Source organism: Hordeum vulgare, chromosome 6H (genome assembly GCF_904849725.1).
Source record: "Hordeum vulgare subsp. vulgare chromosome 6H, MorexV3_pseudomolecules_assembly, whole genome shotgun sequence".
In the NCBI taxonomy this organism is placed as follows: Eukaryota; Viridiplantae; Streptophyta; class Magnoliopsida; order Poales; family Poaceae; genus Hordeum; species Hordeum vulgare.
This window is the reverse complement of record NC_058523.1, coordinates 156,051,181-156,077,074: the sequence shown is the minus strand read 5'-3', so window position 1 is coordinate 156,077,074 and position 25,894 is coordinate 156,051,181. Positions and strand designations below refer to the sequence as shown.

At 49.9% G+C, this 25,894-nt stretch overlaps 1 protein-coding gene across 1 annotated transcript; it reads right to left on the bottom strand.

Annotated features, from left to right (window-relative positions):
- Positions 1–7,504: 7,504 nt before the first annotated feature.
- LOC123405249 lies at positions 7,505–25,643 on the bottom strand. The gene is made up of 6 exons (XM_045099012.1): positions 25,528–25,643; positions 25,392–25,406; positions 23,534–23,986; positions 21,536–21,614; positions 8,005–8,062; positions 7,505–7,862 (listed from the first exon to the last, which is right to left on the bottom strand). The coding sequence occupies exons 1-6, from the start codon at positions 25,641–25,643 to the stop codon at positions 7,765–7,767; spliced, it is 819 nt and encodes a 272-aa protein (XP_044954947.1). The 3' UTR covers positions 7,505–7,764.
- Between the last annotated feature and the right edge of the window lie 251 nt (positions 25,644–25,894).

Below are 25,894 nucleotides of genomic sequence, written 5' to 3'. Positions count from 1 at the left end.
TAGGACGCCATCCACATGCACGGGAATTGGGAAACAAAATTCTCATTCTATAACTTTGCATGAATGCAATTGTCCTCTCATTTTCTTTGCACAAAATCTTTCGATTTAAGTCATTTTTACACCTTTACATATTTTCTTTGGAGTCACATTTGCCTTGTGGACCCTTCATAAAGTCTATGTTAGTGAAATTCAAATGATGGAATTTCACTAACATAGACTTTATAGTAGTCACAAGTATCTGATTTTCACATTCCTAGAGACCATCAAAATCTCAGGTACTGGCACTTCTTTCATATGGGGTTGTCATTTCTCTGTCATTGCCAAGAGGCAAATTAATTCTATAGTCACCCATTTCCAAAAGGTAATAGGTATTACAGGGACCGGTATCACAAGATCCCTTGTAGAGCTAACAACAGGTGTTCTATAGGTCATACAACATGCTCCCCTAGATTACTCCATCTTCACTGAAGAAATGGCGTATCTTTAAACTTTCTTCTTTATGGCACTTTAAGCACCATTGTTGTATTCCTTAGTCTGCTTTCAGAACTATAAAAGATCCGGAATTACAATTGTTTCTTTTCTTTAGGGGTATCATAATGACGGTATTCAGATGACTGTCGTACTCCCCTTGACAATCACATTCTTCATTAATGGATCACTTTAGATGCATAATGTGCATCACATCATCTAAAGTACACACGAGTCATGAAATACACTACAATGTATTTCATGTCCCTATCTCCCCCTCGAAATGTGGCAAGAACTTTTCTGCCACAATTTCGAAACCCATTCATAGTTCTAGTGAAATGAGGAAACTTCGATTATCTAGCTCATTCATCTTATCACTTCATGTAAAATGAAGTTATAAGTTAACTAGTATGGGAGTACTTTTTTTCTTCATTTCATTTCTGAAACTCAACAGAGTTCTCTATAGTTGTGACTTTTGCAAGTCACACTTGCATATGATTCTTGTCTTTAGGTTCGTCTGTTACTTTTATCCTTTCTGGATTTAGTGATTGCATAATGACCGTTACACATAAGCTGTACGGTCGATACTAGGAAATCTTAATAGCTACTCCATACTTTTCTCCCATAGTGGGACATTAACCGCACATGAGTCATCATAACTTTCTTCTGTCATACAGGATAAGGCCTTTGCCAAAATTTCTCCCGCCATACACGGATTGTTGACATAGTACAATGTCAACTTTACCCGGTTACGCAGGCATTCTTCCCAGACTTTTTCCGCCATGCGGGTAATTCCCTGTAAGGGACATAAATGCCATAATTGGCTCTTTTGACTGCATCAAATTCAGAAATAAATCTGAATTATCTTTGACACACATGTTTGATCCGACGTTGGTCAAATTAAACATGCATGTTGCTTGTTTCATTTCAATCATGTTGACTGAAAAAAGGAGATTTCATCATAGAGAGTACATGAAAGACATTCGTCAACCAAGACTCTCAATGATCTATCTCTTTTCTTTTCTTGAATTAATATCCAAGAGTTCTTTTCTTGTGAAGCCATTCATTAGAGATAATTTATTCTCTCAAGTTATGACCTTTCTTTTCCATCTTTCGGGTCACAAGTACCCAAAACATTCACTTTCATGAGTGAAAGCTTGAATAACTTTTAGTCTGAGAAAACTTAGCCAATGAACAACGGTAATGAGCATAAAAATAACCCTACATTGGTCTGATTAAAATCATGCACATTAAACCTTTTAAAACTTTCCGGAATATTCTAAATCACCATGGTGGCAGAATTAGAATAAAACATCATCTTTCTACATTAATTCCATATCACCATTGGGCAGAAATGGAAATAATGCATATAACTCATGAACAATGTGATGATAGTATTCTTATCGAACAACTTTGCTAAGAAATAATCATCATCATTAACCATATTGCAGCAGAAATAGAAATATGCATTTCTCTATCTGTGCTCTGAAAAATTGATCACTTTGATACAAAATTTATCAGAGATTTAAGCTTTAAACATAAGATGACTCATACAATTATAGTATTGTTATCATCAACGTTGGTCAGAAAATAACAATACCATATTTAACTTTAAAACAAACATCATTGTTGGGGCATAGTTTATGCCTAAGTAATTTTGGTGATAGATGACAATACCGCAAAGGACTAACCGTGTGTGTGATTAAGATTTCAGATAACACACGTCAACGGCACAAGACGACTCGCCCCCTCGTTCGTGGAACAAAGACCGGCGTTCTCTACGATTCTCTTTATTTGAGTCATAGGAAGGCCGTACTATTAAGAGGGGAACCTTAGTGGAAAGGTTTGGGTGGAATCAATCTTTGCACGCGCACACTTCACATATTTTCCCTTACCAGCATCTTTGGAGTGGCTCCCGCCTTTGTGTTTCCTTCTTCTTTGCAAATGGTCCCCCAGCGGTAGTACCACTGGCCCTAGCGGTGGTACCGCTAGTGTTGGGGCATAGTTTATGCCTAAGTAATTTTGATGATTGATGACAGTACCGCAAAGGACTAACCGTGTGTGTGATTAAGATTTCAGATAACACATGTCAACGGCACAAGACGACTCGCCCCCTCGTTCGTGGAACAGAAGACCGGCGTTCTCTACGATTCTCTTTATTTGAGTCATAGGAAAGCCGTACTATTAAGAGGGGAACCATAGTGGAAAGGTTTGGGTGGAATCAATCTTTGCACGCGCACACTTCACATATTTTCCCTTACCAGCATCTTTGGAGTGGCTCCCGCCTTTGTGTTTCCTTCTTCTTTGCAAATGGTTGCGGTAGTACCGCTGGCCCTAGCGGTAGTACCGCTGCAGCCAGCGGTAGTACCGCTAGCTGGCAGTAGTACCGCTCGAGGAGCTTAGTACCGCATGCCTAGCGGTTGTTCGTGGACGGACCTTTTTGCCAAGACTTTCTTGGCGGTGGTAGTTCTTATGCACTACCAGGGGGCCCGCGGTAGTACCGCTGCAGCCAACGGTAGTACCGCTAGAGTGCTAGCGGTAGTACCGCTGCACCCAGCGGTAGTACCGCTAGACTCGGGCAGAGAGTGGGGAAAACGGTTGGATTTTTTCCCCACTATATAAAGGGTTCTTCTAGCTGTGGAACCTTATCTCTTCCCCTCCCAAGCTCCATTGTTGCTCCCTAAGCTCAAAAGTGCCCGATCTCTCTCCCTAGCCAATCAAACTTGTTGATTTTTAGGGATTGGTTGAGAAGGCCTAGATCCACACTTCCACCAAGAGAAAAGTTGATTCCCCCACCAATCCCTTGCGGATCTTGTTACTCTTGGGTGTTTGAGCATCCTAGACGGTTGAGGTCACCTCGAAGCCACATTCCATTGTGGTGAAGCCTCGTGGTCTTGTTGGGAGCCTCCAAGCTTTGTGTGGAGTTTGCCCCAACCTTGTTTGTAAAGGTTCGGTCGCCGCCTTCAAGGACACCTATAGTGGAATCACGGTACCTTGCATCGTGCGAGGGCGTGAGGAGAATACGGTGGCCTTAGTGGCTTATTGGGGAGCATTGTGCCCCCACACCGCTCCAACGGAGACGTACTTCCTGTCAAAGGGAAGGAACTTCGGTAACACATCCTCGTCTCCATCGGTTCCACTTGTGGTTATCTCTAACCTTTACTTTGTGTATGCTTATGTTGTCGTCTATCTCTTACTTGTCTTAGTAACTCTCGTTATTAGCTTCATTAGGGTTCACCCCATTGTTGTATTATTTGTGAACCCATATGTTGTTTACCTTAACTTGTTAAGATTAATTAAAAAGTGGCCGTTGCCTATTCACCCCCCTCTAGTCAACCATATCGATCCTTTCAATCATTCTATTGTCATAGCGGAAACAGTTTGAATCTTATTTCACCCACAAGGGAAAAACTTTGCTAATAACAGTTCTTCCAATTAAATTTTCCCGTTGGTTCCAATTTAATTGGAGGACTAAACCTTTTTACTTTGCAGGAAAAACGTGAATATGAAAATTCATACACCTTTACAGAAAAATATTCTGTTAAAATTGAAAATTCGTGAACTTTATAATCCCTTTTATAAAATCCATGAACTTTTCTTTTTCTGAAAATCTTTCTTTTATTTTCGGAACCATTTTATTTTTCTTTTCAGAAAAATCATGTTACTATTACTGACAAATATTCTGTCATAATTAAAAATCCATGAACTTTATAATTCATTTTATAAAATCCATGAACTTTTCTTTTTCTGAAAATCTTCTTTTATTTTCAGAATCTTTTATTTTTCTTTTCAGAAAAATCATTATTGCTTTTACAGAAATCTCGAACATTTTTAATTCCTCTTTTCTAAACATATTCTCGTAGGAAAAGTGCATAAAAAACCTATTTTTAATCTGTCTAAATAGGACAGAAATAAAAACCTCCTTAAAATTAGGAAAGTTGCCAGGGCCTCTCTGCCTGGGCCTGCTTGAGTCGGCCCGCCAACCTGTCGCCTCGGCCTGTGCCTGGGCCGCGCCACGTTGGCTTGCCCTGCCTCGGCCTGGGCCGGACCTTCTCCAGCTTTCGGCCCAAGAGCCCGGCTAGGGCTAGGGTTTTCGCTGGGGCCGTCGGATCTAATCCGACGGTTGCCCGTTCATATCGCCTGGAACAAAAGGGTCACAGCCACCGGTTCCACAAACCCTAACTTCACTTTCTCCCCGACCGCGCTGTTCTGCTCGTCCTGGAGCAGCTCGAGGGCAGCTTTCCCTCTCTCTCGCGCGGACCACGCCGACAGCGAGCAGGGCCACGCCGGCCGCCGACGACTACCAGGCCATCGCGTCGCGTGTTGCCTCTCTCTCCCGCAGCCCCTTGCTGGTCTCGCGCCGCGCGCGCCGCCGGCAACGGCGACAAAGGTCGCCCGCGCCGTGCGCGCTGGCCTCACCTTCTCGTCGTTCTCCCCGCGCGAGCAACAGCATCCACCGGCCGCCGACGCCTGGGCCGAGCCCTCCGCGCCGCGCGCGCCACGCAGGCCGAGCGCATCTCCCTTCGAGCGGAGGCTCCATGCCCCGACGAGGCGTCTCGTGCTCTCTTTCCTTTGGCGGTCAAGCCCCTCCTAGGTAGCTTCCATGCCCCGCCGGCGCACTTCATGCTCACAAGACCAGGGCCTTCGGTGGCCACGGCGGCCGGGCCTCTCTCCATTGCTTGTAGCGCGAGAGAGGGCCCTTGTTTCCGTGGTTGCCGAGGCCTGTGGAGGCTGCCTTCGCGCACTGGCCTTCGGCCCCTTGCCGAGGTCGTGACCTTCCCCTCGCCGGCTGCGCACACATCTTGCGGTGGGTGCTCCGCCGTCGAGCGGTCGGTTGCGGCCTCTTCGTTTTTCTTTTCTTGTCTCAAGAGAGAGAGAGTGACGGCATGACCGGGGCGGAAAGCATCTTTGTTGCCATCCCCCTCGCCAGTGGCGCGTCCGCCTTGCGGTGGGCGCGCCGCCGTCGAGGGATTTGGTGATGAAGTCCTAGGCCCCCGTGGGAAACATTGTTTTTCTTTGCATGTTCCTCTCCCTTTTTTCGGATTCAATCCGATTTTCTTCTTTTCATTTTCGTGTTGGATCTTGATCCGTACTTTGCCTCCGAGGAGGTAGGTCCTTCTTCCCCACACCTCGGCTTGCCGATGAGTGTGGGGATCGAGAGGAACGGGCGCGGCCTTGCGGCGGCGCTTCTTTTCCGACGAGGCCCTAGGCCATCTTCGGTACTTGCCCATCTAGGGTTCATGTGGGGAGGGAAATCTTTTCTGTACATGTTTATCCGAAAACACATCTAATGCCAACTTGGCTCATGATACCATTGATAGATCCCGTGGATCTTAGGCTAGATGTGTTCGGGATGATGTAGTAGTGTATTAATACCTTGTATAGTGCTGAGCTCCCTCCAGCGACCGTCGTGACGTAGTGACGACGGTGGGGAAGCAGAGAGATAGATGCGGTAGCGGCGGTGATGGACTTCCCATCGCTTCAGTGCTACCCTCTGGATCGGATTAGGGTTAGGAGTGGGGAACCAGTGGCGGCGGCGAACCTCGTAACCCGTGCCATGGTCCCCACCTCCTCTATATATAGCACTGCGCGACAGGGGCCCACCAGCCTTACTTGGGCTGGACGCCCCCGATCAGGGCGTGAGTCAAGGTCCAATGGACCGTTGGGGAAGAGATCAATCTAACACACTCCAGCATCACCATCTCTCCGCCAGCCTCACTAAGAGCATCTCTGGTGGATGGTGTATATTTGAACGTGTATATCTTCATATACACGTCCATATACACGGCGTGGAAATTATACACGTCTAGTTTTTCAGTGGAACATGTAAATTAGGACGTGTATATTCCCCTCATTCTTTCCCCCTCTGCAAGATAAGAGATTCAGTAGTGCACACAGGTTCAGAGAACAAGACAGGGGAGCTTCGCCGCATTGCAGCCGTCTCCCTCGTCGCCGGCAGCCTTCCCCGTGGCATCCAAGATGTCCATGGACTCGAGGGTGCCTCCCTCGTTCCATTCCCATCGCTAGGGTGACCGGTGGGCCACCACAGCGACGGCCCCAACCTCGTCTCCGACGAGTACCCGAAGCCCTGCAGCAGGAGGAGGAGCCCCCGTGCTCCAGCCAGCAGGAGGAGATCCGGCCGAACTGGGGGTGAGAACGGCGCGGCCGGGCCGCAGGCGGCGTAGGCGGGACGACCGGGCGTCCGGGCACAGGGAGGAGGAGGCGGCGGTGGACCGGCGGGCGGCGGCCGAAGGAAGGGGGAGGGGAGACCGGAGGCGGCTGCGCACCCCGCACCCCGCAGCGCCGCCGCGCCGCCCACACAGCGCCACCCCGCACCCGGGCAGCCCGCCCCGCACCGCCGCCGCCCCGCACCCCGGCCACCCCGCCCCGCCGCCGCCCCGCACCCCGGCCACCCCGCCCCGCCGCCGCCAGCCCGCACCCCGCCAGCCAGCCCGCCCGCCCGCACCCCGCGCCGCACAGCGCCACGAGCGTGGCTGCATCGTGTTTATTTGCACGACGAGTAGCCTCGTGGGTGGACGTGTATAACTTCCACGCCCGTATACACGTTCCACTGGGAGGCATTTTTCTGCTAGCAACGTGTATATTTACCATCCACCTCCATATACACCATCCACTAGAGATGCTCTAAGCCAACGCTCACCAGCGTCTCGTCGATTGAGAAATGAGAATCCCTGTCCACCGTAGCGCAGCCCGTCATTGCGCCTGTCCCCGAGAGCTGCGCGGCCCACGGCTGTGCCGCGGTGTATTGACCAGGAGTACGGCGCTCCACTTGCGCGCCCAGAGCACTACCAGTCGTAGCGGCCGCCGGCTGGTTGGGGCCTTCCTGTATCAACTTCGATTGTACACTTGAAGGTAGTCGGCGGTGACTCCAGGGTAGTCTGCTCCACGGGAGAAAGTGGCTCCTCGACGGCTTTCTGGCTCTCTTCCCACTTTGATCAGCCTGCGACAACATCAACTCTTACACAACCAGTACAACATCAAAATACCACAATAGGTAGTTGCTTTGGCCAGGAGGTGAAAGGAAATGTAATCTGCTTTTGCATGCATAAGACATTCAGGTTGTCTTTTAAGTACAACAATTCAATTCTTATCTGATTTTTACTAATACAAGGAACAGTCTGAATCTTGTTTATAAAATCAACGATCCAGACTAATTAAGCTAGATGAAAATATGCCCAAAGGAAATCCTTACAATCACTACAAACAACAATGCTTGCATCAATAAATTACATCAAAATATCAAAATTCATTATGCATAGCAGGCAGGTCCACTCATTAAGGAGAATTGAAGAGAAGCACAAAAGAAATCCTTATTGCTGGCACTAGTAACACACAAGTTCCCCATAGCTTTTCCAATGCTCTTCCCAGAATTCCTATGCAATAGAAATCAATCACCAATCACCATGCCATAAATCAACAGTACAAAGATATTAAAGATATAAAAAGTACAAAGGTGTCCATATTAGAAATATATAAAACTGATAAAATATTCATAGGCAGCAGATCTCAACGTACCGACAAAAGATATTAAAGATGACAGTTTGTGACCTTTCGAGGGGGAGGCGAGGAGCACCTGCATCATATAGACAAGGAAGAGGGGTCAGGTTAGGGAGGATCTCGTGAAGCGCATCCACTATAGACGTCATCATTATAACTGTGAGTAAATAACACTTTATGTTCAATGGCTACATCTATTAATGATAGTTGTTCAATCTATAGACGCATTTAACATGTACTCCCTCGGTTCCATAATATAAGAGCGTTTTTGACACTGCATTAATGTCAAAAACGCTCTTATATTATGGGACGGAGAGAATAGATATTGATATAATAGCAGTTAACTTTGATGATCAAATGCAAACATTCCCCTAGTACAAAAGCAAGCCAACTGCAAGGTTCATGGCAAATGATGGGGTCATAGTCCTAGGGTAGGGTCATAGGCCTGCCATACTGGTCCTACCCAAGGACTACCCCACATAAAGGACAGGACCCCAAGTCTGCCCCGACTGAGTTAAGGAGTCTCCATCATCCAGTCGGCAACAGGTCCTGTATCATCCAGTCGGAGACTAGCATTCGGAAGGTACCAAGCTAACTGACTGGATACACTCGGTACATCATAACCCCTCTGGAGGGAAACGGTCGTACGTTTCCGGGTGCATTTATTAGCATTTAGAGCATACGTTACCTGTAACGTACGCATTCAATCCCCACTACTCCACCCCCGTACCAGAACCGTTGTGGAGGGCAGCGCACTCTATATAAGCCGCCCTCCCCCACTGGTAGAGGGGTTAGCAAATCACTGTATTCCATATTACACTCGACAACAAGCTCCGAGAGCACTGAGACGTAGGGCTATTACCTCCACCGTAGAGGGGCCTGAACTCATACAACCTCGCCGTAGCTAGGACTCTGCCCATCTCATTCGTACCCTACACATCTACTGTCAGGCTTATACCCACGAAAGTTGGCGCCCACCGTGGGGCAGGCGTCTAAGCGACTTCCGGCGAGTTTGCGACTACTTCCTTTCGTCATGTCGTCCGGTGGAGATTCAAGCATGGGTCACCAGATCCTCTTCGGCGCTCTCTCCTTCTTCGTCGATGATTCGGCGTGGCTTCGGGAAGCGCCCCTTGACGTCGAAGCGCTTCCCCGTCGCAGGGCTACGCACTTCCGTGCCGGCGCTTGTGGCGTCCTTCTTCTTCAACAGTCGACTCCGGTGTCGACCTGCACCGCTGCCACGCGCCGCAGCAAGCGGGCCCGCCGTCCGCGGCTCCAGCGTTGGGTGCAACACGCCCAGGCGCGCCAGAGCGCATCTTCGCAAGTGGTGGTTCTTGAGTCCGTTGCGGTTGCCCCGTCGGCCCAGCACTCGGACTCGGTTCCGATTGAGTTTCCTTCCGAGTATGTAGGTCACGGGCCCGCAGCAAAAGTACACATGGCCAACTCCCATGAAGATCCCCGTCAGGCTGGCCGGAACAAGCACGAGATTGGCGAAGAGTCCGGCGCACGTCGTCCACCCCGCCGTTCTGCTAGTCGGCACACTCGGCGGAGCAACGTGGAGCTGTTCCGCACACCCCTCCTCAACTTGGTTGCAGCTGCCAAGATAGCCGATTCCCTCCAGCCGACTGATTCAGAAGCTGGTAGAGGGATCGAGCAGATCCAAGCCCTGTTGCACACGGCGCAGCAGCAGAATTCGGCAGTCTCCCAGTCACACAACCGGATCTATAACAGTTCCGTCCACGCGAATATGCATCGGTCGGTTCACAGCCCTGGATCCCATCAGCGCCACAGGGGAGGCAGTCGTTCCGTGATTCACGAAGATCGTCGCCGCTCACGCACCCCTCCACGGGGTGGGCCCTATGGGTCCCGACATCATGATGATCGGCGTTGAGTCGGCGACACTTACGACCCAAGACCCGACGCAAGAGGACGTATCGCCCAGCGAAGGGTCGACAGAGGTCGAGCCCACCGCGATGGTCGCGATATCGACCGTCCGAGTGGAAGCAGGGCCACCGTGTCTGGTCCCGAGTGTTTCATGGAGCCATCCGTTCGGCTGACATCCCTCCCAACTTCCGATTGGCGACGGGAATTAGCAAGTTCACAGGAGAGTCCAAGCCAGAAACGTGGTTGGATGACTACCGAGTGGCAGTCCAGATCGGAGGAGGAGACGACCATGTCGCCATGAAGCACCTCCCTCTGATGCTCGACGGCTCGGCACGAGCGTGGCTGAACCAATTGGCCCCCTCGAGCATCTACAGTTGAGCAGATCTGGCCCGAGTGTTCATCAAGACCTTCGAAGGGACGTGCAAGCGCCCTACTGGCCTTGTGGAGCTCCAGCACTGCGTCCAGAAACAGAATGAGCCCCTGCGTGACTTCATCCAGCTTTGGAGAACTCTCTATCACACGGTGGAGAACGTCACCGAGCATCAAGCAGTCTGCGCTTTCAAGGCAGGCGTGCGGTACAGGGATCTGTACCTGAAGTTCGGTCGAACAGGCGACATTTTCATGAGCAAGATGATGGAGATAGCCACACGCTACGCAAATGGCGAAGAGGAGGACCGCATTCGGAGCGGCAAGCACAAGAAAGTCGGTGATGCGGACGGCGGTAACACTCGGAAGCAGAAACAGAAAGCTCCGCCCACACCGCAAGTCGAAGCTACAGCCGTGACCAATGCCAAATTCAAGGGCAAAGGGAAGGCGCAGTTTACCCCCAAGAAGAAGTCGTTCAACAATCCCATCCTGGACCAGCCTTGTTCGGTTCACACGAAGATGGACGAAGAAGGCAACCCCATATATATGCGAAGCATACCACTCGACAGTGTCGCCTCCTGATCCAGGGGTTCAGCGAAGGGCAACCGAGTGAGAAGGACCATGAACAAGATGAGGTGGATAAGGAGGATCCGTTCCCCCAAGTCCATGCAACCCTGATGATCTTTGCTGACGTCGAGAGCAAGAGCCGACTGAAGCTGGTGAACAGAGAGGTGAACATGGCCACCCCTTCCAGCCCCAAGTTCCTCAAATGGTCCCAGACTGCGATCACCTTCGACCAGTCAGATCATCCAGCACATGTACACACCCCGGGGAGACAGGCCCTGGTCGTCGACCCGGTGGTAGAAGGAGTCCGACTGCGTAAAGTCCTCATGGATGGTGGCAGCGGCTTGAACATCATGTACGCCGACACCCTCAAGGAGATGGGCATCCCGATGTCCAAACTCAGCGAGAGCAGCATGCAGTTCCACGGAGTCGTCCCAGGACAGAAGGCCAAGTCACTCGGCCAGATCGCGTTGGACGTCGTTTTCGGCTCCGACAAGAACTTCCGAAAGGAGAAGCTGACGTTCGAAGTGGTTGACTTCCAGAGCGTTTATCACGCAATTGTGGGTCGCCCAGCGTATGCGCACTTCATGGCCCGTCCATGTTACGTATACCTGAAGCTGAAGATGCCAGGCCCGAAGGGCGTGATCACCATCACAGGCATTCGGCAGCGGGCTGAAGAGTGTCTGCAGCAGGGATCAAGAATCGCCGACCAGCAGATGGCCGTCCTCGAGCTGGACGAGTACAAGAAAACAGTCGACCCCGCCGACCTGATGCGCTCGAAGAAGCCAGCTTCAGAGTCTGCATTTCAGTCGACGGGAGAGACGAAGAAGGTCAGCATCCACCCGACGGACGCCACTGCTGCCCCGACGAACATCTCCACCACCCTCGATCCTAAATAGGAAGCCGAGCTCACCCAATTCCTCCGTGAGAACTGGGACATCTTCGCATGGAAACCCTCTGACATGCCAGGTGTACCCAGGGAGTTGGCTGAGCACCGACTGCACGTGGATTCCACGGCTCGGCCTGTCCGAGAACGCCTGCGCCGGTCCGCTGCGCACAAGAGGAAGGCAATCGGGGAAGAGGTGGCCAAGCTGCTGGCAGTCAACTTCATTCGCGAGGTTCACCACTGCGAGTGGCTCGCCAATGTCGTCATGGTGCCCAAGAAGGACAAGTCGCTCCGAATGTGCATCGACTTCAAGCATCTCAATAAGGTCTGCCCGAAAGACCATTTTCCGCTCCCCCGCATAGATCAAATTGTCGATTCGACTGCGGGTTGCGAGCGTCTGTCATTTCTAGATGCCTACTCGGGCTATCATCAGATCCATCTGTATGGTCCCGATGAGTTAAAGACAGCCGTCATCACCCCATTCGGGTGCTTCTGTTACATCACTATGCCTTTCGGTCTGAAGAATGCAGGAGCTACCTTTATGCGCATGATCCAAAAATGTCTCCTCGGCCAGATCGGTCGCAATGTGGAGGCATATATGGATGATATCGTAGTCAAGTCACGCAAAGGTTCCGACCTGCTGACTGACTTGGCAAAAACATTCGCAAACCTTCGTAGGTACGATATCAAGCTCAACGCAGCCAAATGTTCATTCGGTGTTTCCAGCAGAAAGTTACTCGGTTTCTTCGTTTCCGAACGAGGGATCGACGTCAACCCCGAAAAGATCGGGACCATCGTCCGAATGGAGAGGCCGGTCAGAATACACGATGTTCAACGGCTCACAGGTTGCCTAGCGGCTTGGAGCAGGTTCATCAGTCGACTCGGCGAAAAAGCACTTCCTCTGTACCGACTCATGAAGAAATCAGATACCTTCGAGTGGACAGACGAAGCCCAAGTCGCATCCGACGACCTCAAAGTCCTACTTTCCACCCAGCCGGTTCTTACTGCTCCGCTCAGTAAAGAGCCCCTTCTTCTATATATCGCGGCTACAAATCAATTTGTCAGTACTGTTCTTACAGTCGAGCGAGAAGAAGAAGGCAAATCATACAAAGTTCAGCGGCCAGTGTACTACGTCTCCGAAGTCCTAACTCCTTCCAAGCAGAGGTATCCCCATTATCAAAAACTTATCTATGGGATCTATATGACTGCGAAGAAGGTGGCTCATTATTTCCAAGACCACTCGATATCTGTCGTTTCTGATGCTCCGTTGTCGGAAATTCTCCACAATCGAGACGCATCAGGCCGAGTGGCGAAGTGGGCAATGGAGATGCTGTACTGTGACATCAAGTTCGAGGCCAAGAAAGCTATTAAGTCTCAAGCCCTGGCTGACTTTATAGCAGAATGGGTAGAACAACAGCAACCGACCCACATCTACTCGGCTCATTGGACAATGTTCTTCGATGGGTCTAAGATGTTGAATGGCTCCGGCGCTGGTGTTGTGATCATATCACCAAAGGGCCACAAGCTCAAGTACATGCTGCAGATACACTTTGATTCCTCCAACAACGAGGCAGAATATGAAGCTCTCCTGTACGAATTGTGCATGGCCATCTCACTCGGCGTCCGTCGCTTGATGGTCTACGGCGATTCGGATTTGGTGGTCAATCAAGTGATGAAAGAGTGGGACGTCAGGACCCCACCATGACTACATACTGCAATGCAGTGAGGAAGCTGGAGAAGAAGTTTGAAGGTCTAGAACTTCACCATGTTCCAAGACTGAAGAACCAAGCAGCTGACGAGTTAGCGAAACTCGGATCCACTCGGAGACCAGTCCCGAGTGACGTCTGCCTTGAGCACCTCCACCTCCCCTCAGTCAGAGAAGATCCTTTCACAGAGGAACCGGTACAACCCAAGAGCACAACAGATCCGACTGAAGTCGATGTACCTGCTGTGGTTGATCTGGTCATGGAGATTCTAGCTGTCATTCCCGATTGGACTGTGCCGATCATGGCATATATCTTGAGGCAAGAACTTCCAGAAGACGAAGTCCAAGCCAGGCAGATAGTCCGCAGGTCGAAGTCATTCACTGTCATTGAAGGCCAATTGTACAAGGAAAGTATCTCAGGCGTTCTTCAACGATGCATCTCCCCAGAGGAGGGGCAGCTGATTCTGGAGGATATTCACTCGGGGACCTGCGGTCATCACACCTCTTCGAGAGCAATCGTAGCCAAGGCATTCAGGGCTGGCTTCTTTTGGCTGCAGGCTAACGAGATGGCTAAGGATATGGTTGATCGATGTGAGGGCTGCCAGTTCTACTCCAACAAGTCCCACAAGCCAACGTCTGCGTTGAAGACGATCCCTCTGGTGTGGCCGTTTGCAGTGTGGGGATTAGATACAGTCGGCCCATTCAAGACAGGCCAAGGTGGATACACACATCTGTTGGTGGCAGTCGACAAGTTCACGAAATGGATCGAAGCGAAGCCCATCAAGAAGCTCGACGCTTCGACAGCCGTCAAGTTTGTCAGGGACATCATCTTCAGATTTGGTGTACCTCACAGCATAATTACGGACAACGGGACAAACTTTGACTCGGACAGATTCAAAGGTTTCTGTACAAGCCAAGACATCCGAGTGGATTTTGCTTCCGTAGCACATCCTCGGTCCAATGGACAAGCAGAGCGGGAAAACGGGCTTATTTTGCAAGGATTGAAGCCCCGACTCCTGCGAGAGATAGGACATGCCGCTGGCGCTTGGGTTACCGAGCTACCTTCAGTGCTTTGGGGACTTCGCACAACCCCAAACAGATCTACAGGGCGATCACCGTTCTTCCTCGTTTATGGAGCAGAAGCGGTCCTTCCGAGTGACTTGCTTCACAATGCGCCACGAGTCGAACTCTTCTCCGAAGCCGAAGCAGAACAAGCAAGGCAAGACGGAGTGGATCTTCTGGAAGAGGAGCGCGAGATGGCGTTAACTCGCTCGACCATTTATCAACAAAATCTGCGGCGTTTTCATGCACGCCACGTCAGAAGTCGGACGTTCCAAGCAGGTGACCTGGTGCTCCGAGTGGATCAACAAAGACCTCACAAGTTGGCTCCGGCCTGGGAAGGACCCTTCATCATCTCCAAGGTGCTGAACAACGGAGCATATAGACTCTACAACATCGAGAGGGAGACAGACGAGCCGCGCGCATGGAACGGAGATCTCCTGAAGCGCTTCTACACGTGACCGTCGACTGAAGCGATGTAAAGAACAAGTATTGGAGAAATAATATAAAGCAGATTGAGTTTTTTGCAGGTTCAAAGTTCTTCCGCGGTCGCAGACTCCGGTCTCAAAAAAAAACTTAGCTGCGATCCAGAATCGCCTAAGTATTAACTTTCTCCGAGTGTGTACTTAACGTCACACTCGGGGGCTTAGCTGCGATCCAGCATCGCCTAAGTGTTAACTTTCTTCGAGTGTGCACTTCACGTCACACTCGGGGGCTTAGCTGCGATCCAGCATCGCCTAAGTATTAACTTTCTCCGAGTGTGCACTTAACGTCACACTCGGGAGCTTAGCTGCGATCCAGCATCGCCTAAGTATTAACTTTCTCCGAGTGTGCACTTCACGTCACACTCGGGGGTTTAGCTGCGATCCAGCATCGCCTAAGTATTAACTTTCTCCGAGTGTGCACTTAACGTCACACTCGGGAGCTTAGCTGCGATTCAGCATCGCCTAAGTATTAACTTTCTCCGAGTGTGCACTTAACGTCACACTCGGGAGCTTAGCTGCGATCCAGCATCGCCTAAGTATTAACTTTCTCCGAGTGTGCACTTCACATCACACTCGGGGGGCTTAGCTGCGATCCAGCATCGACTAAGTATTAACTTTCTTCGAGTGTGCACTTAACGTCACACTCGGGAGCTTAGCTGCGATCCAGCATCGCCTAAGTATTAACTTTCTCCGAGTGTGCACTTAACGTCACACTCGGGAGCTTAGCTGCCATCCAGCATCCCTAAGTATTAACTTTCTTCGAGTGTGCACTTAACGTCACACTCGGGGGCTTAGCTGCGATCCAGCATCGCCTAAGTATTAACTTTCTCCGAGTGTGCACTTAACGTCACACTCGGGGGCTTAGCTGCGATTCAGCACCGCCTAAGTACTAACCTTCTTCGAGTGTGCACTTCACGTCACACTCGGGGGCTTAGCTGCGATCCAGCATCGCCTAAGTATTAACTTTCTCCGAGTGTGCACTTATGTCACACTCGGGGGCTTAGCTGCGATCCAGCATCGCCTAAGTATTAACTTCCTCCGAGTGTGCACTTAACGTCACACTCGGGAGCTTAGCTGCGATTCAGCATCGCCTAAGTACTAACCTTCTCCGAGTGTGCACTTCACGTCATACTCGGGGGCTTAGCTGCGATCCAGCATCGCCTAAGTATTAACCTTCTCCGAGTATGCACTTCACGTCACACTCGGGGGCTTAACAGCGATCCAGCACCGACTGTTTGCCTTTGGCTTCACCAAGAAACGCCAAACAAAAACTCGAATCAACATTGCAACAAAAGAGCAAAAATCGGATTCCAAAATCTCGCAAAGATAGCTAACTCGGTGCGGATCAAGCTTACCCGCACCGATTTAAAAGTGTGACAGCCAACAGAAGTGGCCAAAGTACCTTACAGATAAAACACTCGGCATACCGAGGAAAAAGTTTTCTTTCGCGTCAGCAGGGTCAGCGCCAGGACTGGAGGGCTCAGCAAAGGTGTCCAAGTCAATTCCATCGGCGATGCGGGTAGCACTCTCAAGGAACGTCTCCATGAAGTCTTCGAATCGAAGCTTCTTCGTGTTGGCGACCTTCAGTGTCTTCAGCTTTTCCTCACGCACCTCATTGCAATGGACTCGGACCAATGACAGAGCAACATCTGCACTGCAACGAGCTGCAGATTTCTTCCACGACTGCACTCTGTTGGGAATCTCCTCCAGTCGGGTCATCAGGATCTCCATCTCCTGCCGCGACTCATCTTCTGGCCAAAGCTCCTTGTCGATTCGGCCGACGACTTCTCTCAGTCGACCGATGAAAGGACCAACTTTGCCCACGCGGATGTGCGCACGGAGCAGATCCCGATTGGCGTCATCGCCGAGTGGAACGTTCTCAAGAATCGAACGCTCCACGTCAGCTGCTTCAGCTTCGGCGTCAAAGCAAAAATCTGCGACAATAGGACAAACAGACAATAAGCGCCGAGTGTCACGCATAGCACAACCACTCGGAAAAAGCAGGACTTACCGGCCAGACGCGTCATCATCTGCCGAGCCCAGTCGCTAACATATTTCTCTTGCGCCCTGCATCGTTTGTTCACCACATCCATCTGACTCATCAGCACAGTCCTCTGTTTCCCCATCTTTTCCACTTCACCAGTCAACACCTTGTTCACTTCACGCGCCTGCTCCAATGACTTCTCCCGTTCCGCCAGAGCATCCTTCATGCCGGCCATTGCGAGCATTGCCGCATCAAGCTCACCAGCGAACTGGTTCCTCTCCGCTCTCAGAGCCTCATAGGCCGTCCCCATTTCACAAGTTTTCTGCCAACAAGAAACAAGAGACAATCAGAAAGTTCAACAGTTAACAGTCTAAGTTCTTCAGACCCCTGCCGACGCAAGCAGTCGACAGCGGTCTCAGGGACTACACCCACTGGGTTCACTAAGAGTGACCCCACTGGCATGCACCTCAAGCAGGCCTGCCCTATTGAGATGCACGTTATCAACTACGCCTCCGAGGCCAATACTACCCGACCTGAGTACAACTTACTCTCGGGGACTCTTACCGTAAGTGCACTCCGACTGCAACAACTACTCGCACTCGGTAATCCTATCTACAGACACAACCAAACTCAAGGAAAAATGTATAAAGACAACTGTCGGTGCAAGCACTCGACAGAAGTCTCTAGGACTACACCCACTGGGTTCACTCAGAGTGAACCCATTGCAAACAACAACTGCTATTCAAGAACACCCAGTGGGTTACAGGGGAAAAGTAAATACTTACTAGACCACTTACTCGGATATCATCGCGCAGCTCCAAGCTCCGCTGGTACAAGGCCGCAATGGAGTCATAGGCCCTCTTGGCTTCTCCAGCCATCAGCTCCGCCTGCACCATAGCCCCCTTGGCCGCTCCCACCTGCTCCTCCGGAAGACGCTGGATGCTGAATTCAGCATTCGACGAACCTGGAATCGTCGGAGGTTCCCGAGGCATCCCAAGGTTCGCCCCAGTCGGCTCCTCCTCCACCGGCACTGATTCAGTCGGTGGCGGCGCCTCTGTCGGCAGCACGTCGGCGGCGAGAGCGGCAGCGGGAGGAGCAGCCTCAAGAACAGGCTCCACAGCTGGGTCGGCTCTCCCCTGGTCGCCCTCATCTAGGCAGATCGCCCCTGACAGGCCGAATGACACGAGGTCTCAGAAAAAGAAAGAAGCACCTGACTAGGACGCGATGGTATAAAACACTCGACGTTCCTACAATGCACCTGGCTGGGACGAGACGACGTTGTCCGTGTCCATGGGGTCGTCTTCCTGACGCGCCGGAGAGGTGGCAGAAGTAGCGACCCTGTCGAGTGAGATCCATTCGGCCAGTAAACAGAAGTTCACTCGGATATCAGAAAAAACTGAAAGCTGAGTACACTTACGTGGAGGTGACGGGGACAGCGACCCTCATTCGCGGCAGAGCCTTCCAAGGTTTAGGCCCACTCGGCTTGGGCGCTTTAGAAGATTGGCCCGCAGGCTCAGCGGCGGCATCCCTGGTCCTCTTAGCGCTTCGGACACTCGGGACCACTGGAGCAGTAGGCGGAGCACTCGAAGACGCGGGAGGGGCTGAGGGGACAGCGGGCTCTTGTCGGCGCTTAGTCCCATGCTCCAGTTGTGGAGGTGGCGAGTCCTGCTCCTCGTCTTCTTCCTCTTCCTCGCTGGACTCTTCCTCCGACTCCGCACTGTCGGAGACATATTCAGCGCTCTGCACGCTGCCCTCCTGGCTGCCCTCCTCCTCCTCGGTCGAGTTCCTGTTCGAGACGGGAGAAACCAGTTGGTCCACTCCTGCATAAAATTCAGTCGGCGACATCAAACATCACACAGAGATTCAAGCAAACGACAAGATTAAGACAGTTAGGAGCACTCGAGAAGAGTCTCTCACCTGATTCGGCGGAGGATTATCCGCGCAGAAGGGCTTCACTCGCCGTGATCCTTTGGGATTCTCGCAGGGGCCCGTGATCTGGAGCACCCACGAGGTCACCCTCTCCTCAGTCACGCCCACAACATTGGTCTGAGTGGAATCCTCGGGCCCCGTATAATGCCACATGGCATGGTCGCGGGCCTGCAGAGGCTGGATCCGCCGACCAAGGAAGACTTCCAGCAGGTCTATACCGATGACCCCCCTCCTGACGACGTCCACGAGTGCCTCAACCAAGGGCTGGACGTCGTTCTTCTTCGCCTTCGAGAGCGCGAGCTGCTTAGGCGGGGCGGGCCGGTCTAGACTAAAAGGAGGCAGACCAGTCGACGCATTCGGACAGGCGATATCCTGGCAGTAGAACCACGTCGACTGCCAGTTCCTAACCGACTCACTTAACTGGAGAGCGGGATAGCTACTCCGACTCTTCTTCTGGAATCCTAAACCCCCGCAGAGCTGGAGGAGGTGCGTCTTATCATCCGACTGGCTAAGCCGTTTGATGGTTTGGGATCGGGCGGAGAAGATGTGTTTGAACAAACCCCAATGGGGAGGACAGCCGATGAAACACTCACATAAAACTATGAAGGCACAAAGATGGGCAATAGCATTCGGAGGAAAATGGTGAGGTTGGGCTCCGAAGTGGTTCATGATGCCCTTGAATAAAGGATGCGGAGGCAAAGAAAAACCTCGGTGGACGTGGCTGAGCAGCAGGACGCGCTCCCCCTCCCGAGGCGCTAGCTCGACCTCGTCCTCCGCTGGCAGCCTCCAGGACTTGTGCACGATCACCCCGTGCTCCACCAGCTGTAGTAGATCCCCCTCCGTCACCGTGGAGGGGAGGAAGTCGCCCTGGATCCATCCCGCCGGCAGCGGCCGCTGCCGCCGCTGAGCAGGTGCCGCCGTCTTCCCCTTCTTCTTCCTCGCCTCCATCTTGCTGGTCTGGCCCTTGGTCATGGCGGCGGCCGCGAGCCCTCGGGGGGAAGGAGAAGGGAGGGGTATGGGAGCGCTGGAGGTGGCGAGAAGGGCGGGGCAGGCGAGAGCGAAAGATTCGGCGAGCGTAACGAAGAAGCCTCGCCGCCCAGATTTAAATAGGGTTCCGACTGGGTCACTGGCTGGTGGCCCCGAAACCTTATCCGCCCGACCGGCCACGGCGATATCAGTGGAGGAGTTGAAGGCGCGAGAATCGAGGCGTCAGGCGCTACTCGAGTGCGCTGGCGTCATCCCCGCTGAGCGCGCGAAACCCGAAATTTGAGATTCCGGAAAATCCGCCGCTGTCAGTTGACCGGTCGCGTCAAAAGATGCCGCAGAAACACTCGGCTCCCGACAGTCTGTTTCGCAAGCACTTCCACTCGGATCGTTGGTCAGAAAAGATAAAATGGTTAGAGGCTAGCAACGCCCAAGCCGAATGTAATCCAGTCGGATCCGAACCTCAAGCACCGCTTCGTCGTTTCAACCCCAATCCATTCGGGGACTAATGATGGGGTCATAGTCCTAGGGTAGGGTCATAGGCCTGCCATACAGGTCCTACCCAAGGACTACCCCACATAAAGGACAGGACCCCAAGTCTGCCCCGACTGAGTTAAGGAGTCCCCATCATCCAGTCGGCAACAGGTCCTGTATCATCCAGTCGGAGACTAGCATTCGGAAGGTACCAAGCTAACCGACTGGATACACTCGGTACATCGTAACCCCTCTAGAGGGAAACGGTCGTACGTTTCCAGGTGCATTTATTAGCATTTAGAGCATACGTTACCTGTAACGTGCGCATTCAATCCCCACTACTCCACCCCCGTACCAGAACCGTTGTGGAGGGCAGCGCACTCTATATAAGCCGCCCTCCCCCACTGGTAGAGGGGTTAGCAAATCACTGTATTCCATATTACACTCGACAACAAGCTCCGAGAGCACTGAGACGTAGGGCTATTACCTCCACCGTAGAGGGGCCTGAACTCATACAACCTCGCCGTAGCTAGGACTCTGCCCATCTCATTCGTACCCTACACATCTACTGTCAGGCTTATACCCACGACAGCAAACAAGTGGAAATTATTTCTACCATTATTATGTTTTCAATCTTCGTAACAAAGTATCAGACATATTACCCTTGGTTCCTGAATAATTCCTCTGTTTGGAATATATTCAGAATCCACCTGAACAGAAAAAGACAAGGTACAATAATAAGATGATCAAACATAGTGCATTTTTCTGTCTGTACTTGCAAAATCGTGTCCCACCTCCCATCCATCTGATCGTGCACAGAAGTATGTTATGGTCATATAGACGATGATAAGCAGTAAGTACAGTATAATCCACATCTGTACGTACTGCCTGGAAAAATAATCTGAAATGTATATAGAGCAGTGGAACATAAAGTGCCTAATAAAGCACAAATACCTCAACACTAGGTTAAGGTGCATTGTACTTCCAATTAGGGATACAACAACAACAACAACAACAACCAAGCCTTTCAGTCCCAAACAAGTTGGGGTAGGCTAAAAGCACAAATACCTGATGCAAGCAAAAACTGCAGAACCAAATTTAGGGCAGTCTACAAAGGTAAGGACATAATTTTTTCTATCATATAAGCATCCTATGAAATTTAGAAAATTAAATAACTTTTAGATCAATAGGGCATGATGCAAAAAAGTAATGTAATTAACATGGAGACTCACTTCAAAATCATGGAGATGCTTCGTAGTTGTAGCATCAATGGAGATGTTTGCATTATTGTATTTGAAGCCCTCCTGACCACTTAAGTATTCGACTCTCAGTTGATCATGGATAAGAAATTCAGGAAAAAGATATCATCATGAATATTTATTGACTTGACCTCAATAAATCCTACATTTGTTTTTTCCAACTAAAATTGACAACTAAGCAGACCAAAAGACTACCATGGAAGCACGGATAGCTTCTACCGTCCGTCGCGTCATTTTGCAGAAAACCCCATGTCGTTTCCGTTAATTAACCCACGATCCGTTTCTAAATAAGACCGAACCGTTTTTTTGCATTTATATAAAACCCCCTGACTTTTATGCTAAATATCCCATGGTCCAAATTTTAGTCAGAGCAAATTCTTTTTTTACAATTTTACGTAAACCCCCCTGGCATATGCGTTAATATCCCCAGAGTCTATTCACAATAAATATGTATTTTCAAATAACAATATCTTTTAAACCTTAAACATGTTATATATGAAATTTGATTAGAAAAATGTGTAGAGTTTGAATATGTTGTTATTTTACATGTTAAATATTTTTAAAATACTATATAGGGTACAATGTTAACAATATTTGTCTTTATTTCGTACTGACGATCTGTATTGTAACATGTAAACTTAAACGTCAATATTTAGGAAATGTTATAATCCTTGGGCATGATGTACTTGCACTAGTTTTTTTTTTACATATTTCATGATTTAAGATCTTACGTACGTGCCTTTTTTTTATAAAGTCCACGCGCGTTCTTACCAACAGACTACACTTTTTTGTAATGAATACACACAAAAAATTATAGGTTGTACATGCACTTATAAAATTGATGAACATCAAAAGTACATGGAGGTTTATTTTAAAAACATCTGAACTATTAATCTGATAGTGATGAACGTTAATAGGTAACCAACGGACTACATTTTTTTAGTGAATACACAAACAATTTTTATAGGTTGTACATGCACTTATAAAATTGATGAACATCAGAATTACATGAAGGTTTATTTTAAAAACATCTAAACTATTCATCTGATAGTAATGAATGTTAATAGTTAATTTTTTTGTTTGAGGATAACAGTTGAATTGATAAGTACAATCTTAATTTGTGTTTCATCTATTGCATGTGATGGATATGCATATAGGCTTTTTTGAATAGACTTAATCTATAAATACGGCCTCCTCAATGTCGAACAACACCACGTCGATGATGCCTGAGTGCGGTCGTAGGTGCACACCATCAATATGACAAGCCAGAATTAAAATTGGATTAAAATGATAGCGTCTCAGGTAAGAAATCTTTACTACCGGTTGCAACGCGCGGTCATATTTACTAGTGGAATCTTAAGTACTGAATTATTGCCACGAACTGCGGACAAAAATGTCAAACATTGCACAATACATTATCAAAATAATGGCGAGTCAGTATGTCATATGTTAAATTGCATTAACATGGCATATTAACAAGCCATGTGCATGTACTAATGGAGTCACATCAACAACTCTTGTGCATTCAAGTAAACGCAATATAAATTTCTTGAATCACTTCCCCACCAACACATGAAGGTCATATCTCAAACATTTCAATTTTGCTCGAAGAGGATTGAAATCCAACATAGTGTTGTTATTCCTTCGCAGCTTTCCAACATATTTTTCAATTGTTCCCCGATGTTGTAAACTGAAGGTGTTGGGAGTCTTCATATGCCAAATGTTTGTCAAGTTAAGAGATGTGCAAACACAAGTAAGAAAAGGAAAATGGATTCGGCAAAAATCCATATAGGACCTCTACTGTTCATGTAGTGTGCGTCCATCTGAACATTGATCTTCTTCACGCTGTCGAAAACGACGAGGAGAGTGGCGGCCACTTGGCCAGCGAGCCAGCCGCCGTGATTCAACCGTGCTAGATCCCATCAAGAGAGGGAGGGGGGAAGGGGATTGGGAGCAACGATCTGAGTATACCTAGGAATGAGTGAGCTGCTGCTTCCTGTCATCGAGCTGCTGCTCCTTCCTACCGGCGTCCTCGCCCATCTCTGCGCCCCGCGTGGAGAAGGGCTAGATGATGGCGACAGCGTCACAGAAGGCTCGACGGCGAGGGCGGCGGCGGCGACTCCGTGGACTGCTCCACCTCCTAGTTCTTCTCCACCCCACGAGCGAAGGGCGAGTCGATGGCATCGCGGATTGCTCGGTCTCCTCGTCCATCTCTCTGTCGCCCGTGCTGGTGAGCTGCTTCTGCCGCCGGGAAGAGAAGGGGAGAAGATGGGTTGGCGGCGGCCGGTGGGCAACGTCGCAGGAGCTGGGGTGGGAGGTGGCGGTGAACCCTGTAGCTGGAAGACAAAAGAGGGGGAAAGGGCATTGTCCAATCTGTGACGCCATGGAGAGGAAAATAGCGGCGACTTGCGTGGGTGGGGATTTCTAACGAGTTTTTTCACGGTTTTGACCTTATCAGCAAAGAATAGCATAAAATAAACTCAACATGAAAGTATATCACGATTTAACCCTTTTTGCAACGCCACAACTCGTGACGTTTTTGTCTAACATAGAAACGCCGGTTTAAACCGCGTTGCTGCTGCATTTAGAAACGTCTGTCTAACGTGGCGTTGCAGTCCATATAGAAACGCCAACGGTATTGGCGTTGCTATCCAGGAGGCCAACGCCATGCACCACGGCGTTTCCACCTCTCATGGAAGTATGCATGGTAGCTAGCTATAGTCTCTGACTTATCTTTGTGCACGCCTTATCCCATTCGTCCAGCGTAGTGTTGGGATTCCACTCTGCCTGGCAGGTGTCAATCACTGTTCCCTATAACAATTTGTGATACATGGGTTGTAGGGCAGCAGCTTTCGGGACAGATGTTTTGACTCTGGTCCACGTGTTTTGAAGCTGGTTCGGTGCGGCGAGGTAAATAGGAGAGGAAGTAATAGTACTGTGCTAGATGAAAAGTGTTGATTTGACAAGATGGTATTTAACAGCGAGCACATGAGAAATTCCATATCAGGTTGGGAAAATCTGCTTGTGCATATCTTGGTCTGCATTAAGCATTAATTAAATTGTTATACAAAATGCGCTTAATATTTAAGTTGGCTGGTTGACGTATATGTAGTGGCCTCAAACTACATTGCTGTCCCAAAAGGCCCAAACTAAGTTCCAGACGGAGTAAAGGAGATCACATGTAGGTACAGTTCCAATCTGCCTGGTAGTACTGCACCTGACGCATGGCTAGATTCTGTAACTGATTCCTACTTAAGCCTACCGCGATACAAGGGAAAAGAGGAAGGATACAGGGGGCAGGGTCCGGGAATACCGGGACAATACAGATCCCGAGTGACTTTGAACGACCAAGATGTCGTGCACTAAGGTGCTCGGTCACTAAAACAAATTTTCGATGGGCAAGGCCCTTCCATGCCTTCTGCTACAACAGTTTTCTAATTAATTAAGGACGGTTCCTTCACCCTCTGTCGTTCCGTCACCCCTACGTGCGCAGCATCATCCAAGAAGAAAAGCAGCTCACTCCCACTCACGCACGCAAGAAGAGAAGAAAAGCAGCTCACTCCCACTGACACAAGCACACACGAAGGCCACATGGTGGGTGGAAACGCCATGGTTCATGGCATTTCTCGCCTAGATAGAAACGCCAGTTACAATGGCGTTTTGGCCTGGGTTGCAAGGCGAGTTAGACTGACGTTTGAATGTAGATCAGAAACGCCACGGTAGACTGGCGTTTCTACGTGTAGCTGCAACGTCACGGACTCTGGCGTTTCTAAAAAGGATCAGATACGGAAATACTTTTAGAATGAGTTCATTTTGTGCTCATGTTTACCTGTGAAGGTCAGAACTGTGAAAAAAACCCATTTCTAACCAAGTAACCAGTGCTTTATGAACAAAAAAAATCATCATTTTCTTTTCTATCACACTGTAAAAATCGTCAGGTGGATAGCTCCAGTGTGCGCCCTTACCGCGCTGTGCAGGAGGACGTGCTCATCGAATCAGACCGCTCATCCATGGTGGTTGTACGCAATGTTGTTGCACCAACGGACATCACGTTTCTTGCGGCCGTGCGCCAAGGCGTCATGGGGGACGGCCGGACCGAGTCCGCGTTGGCGGCGGCCGTGCGACAGCGGTGGCTGTACGAGACGGCAGCCGTAGGACCACATCAACGAGAGGAGAGGACGATGACGGGGTGAGCAGGTTGCATGTGAACAACCATGTGCTAGCTTGGTTGATCATTTCCATTATTCGTGTGCATGCATGCGTACTTAGTCATACTAGTCACTAATAATCATGTAGCAGTCCGATGTTAAGGCAAAGCATAATATCATATGT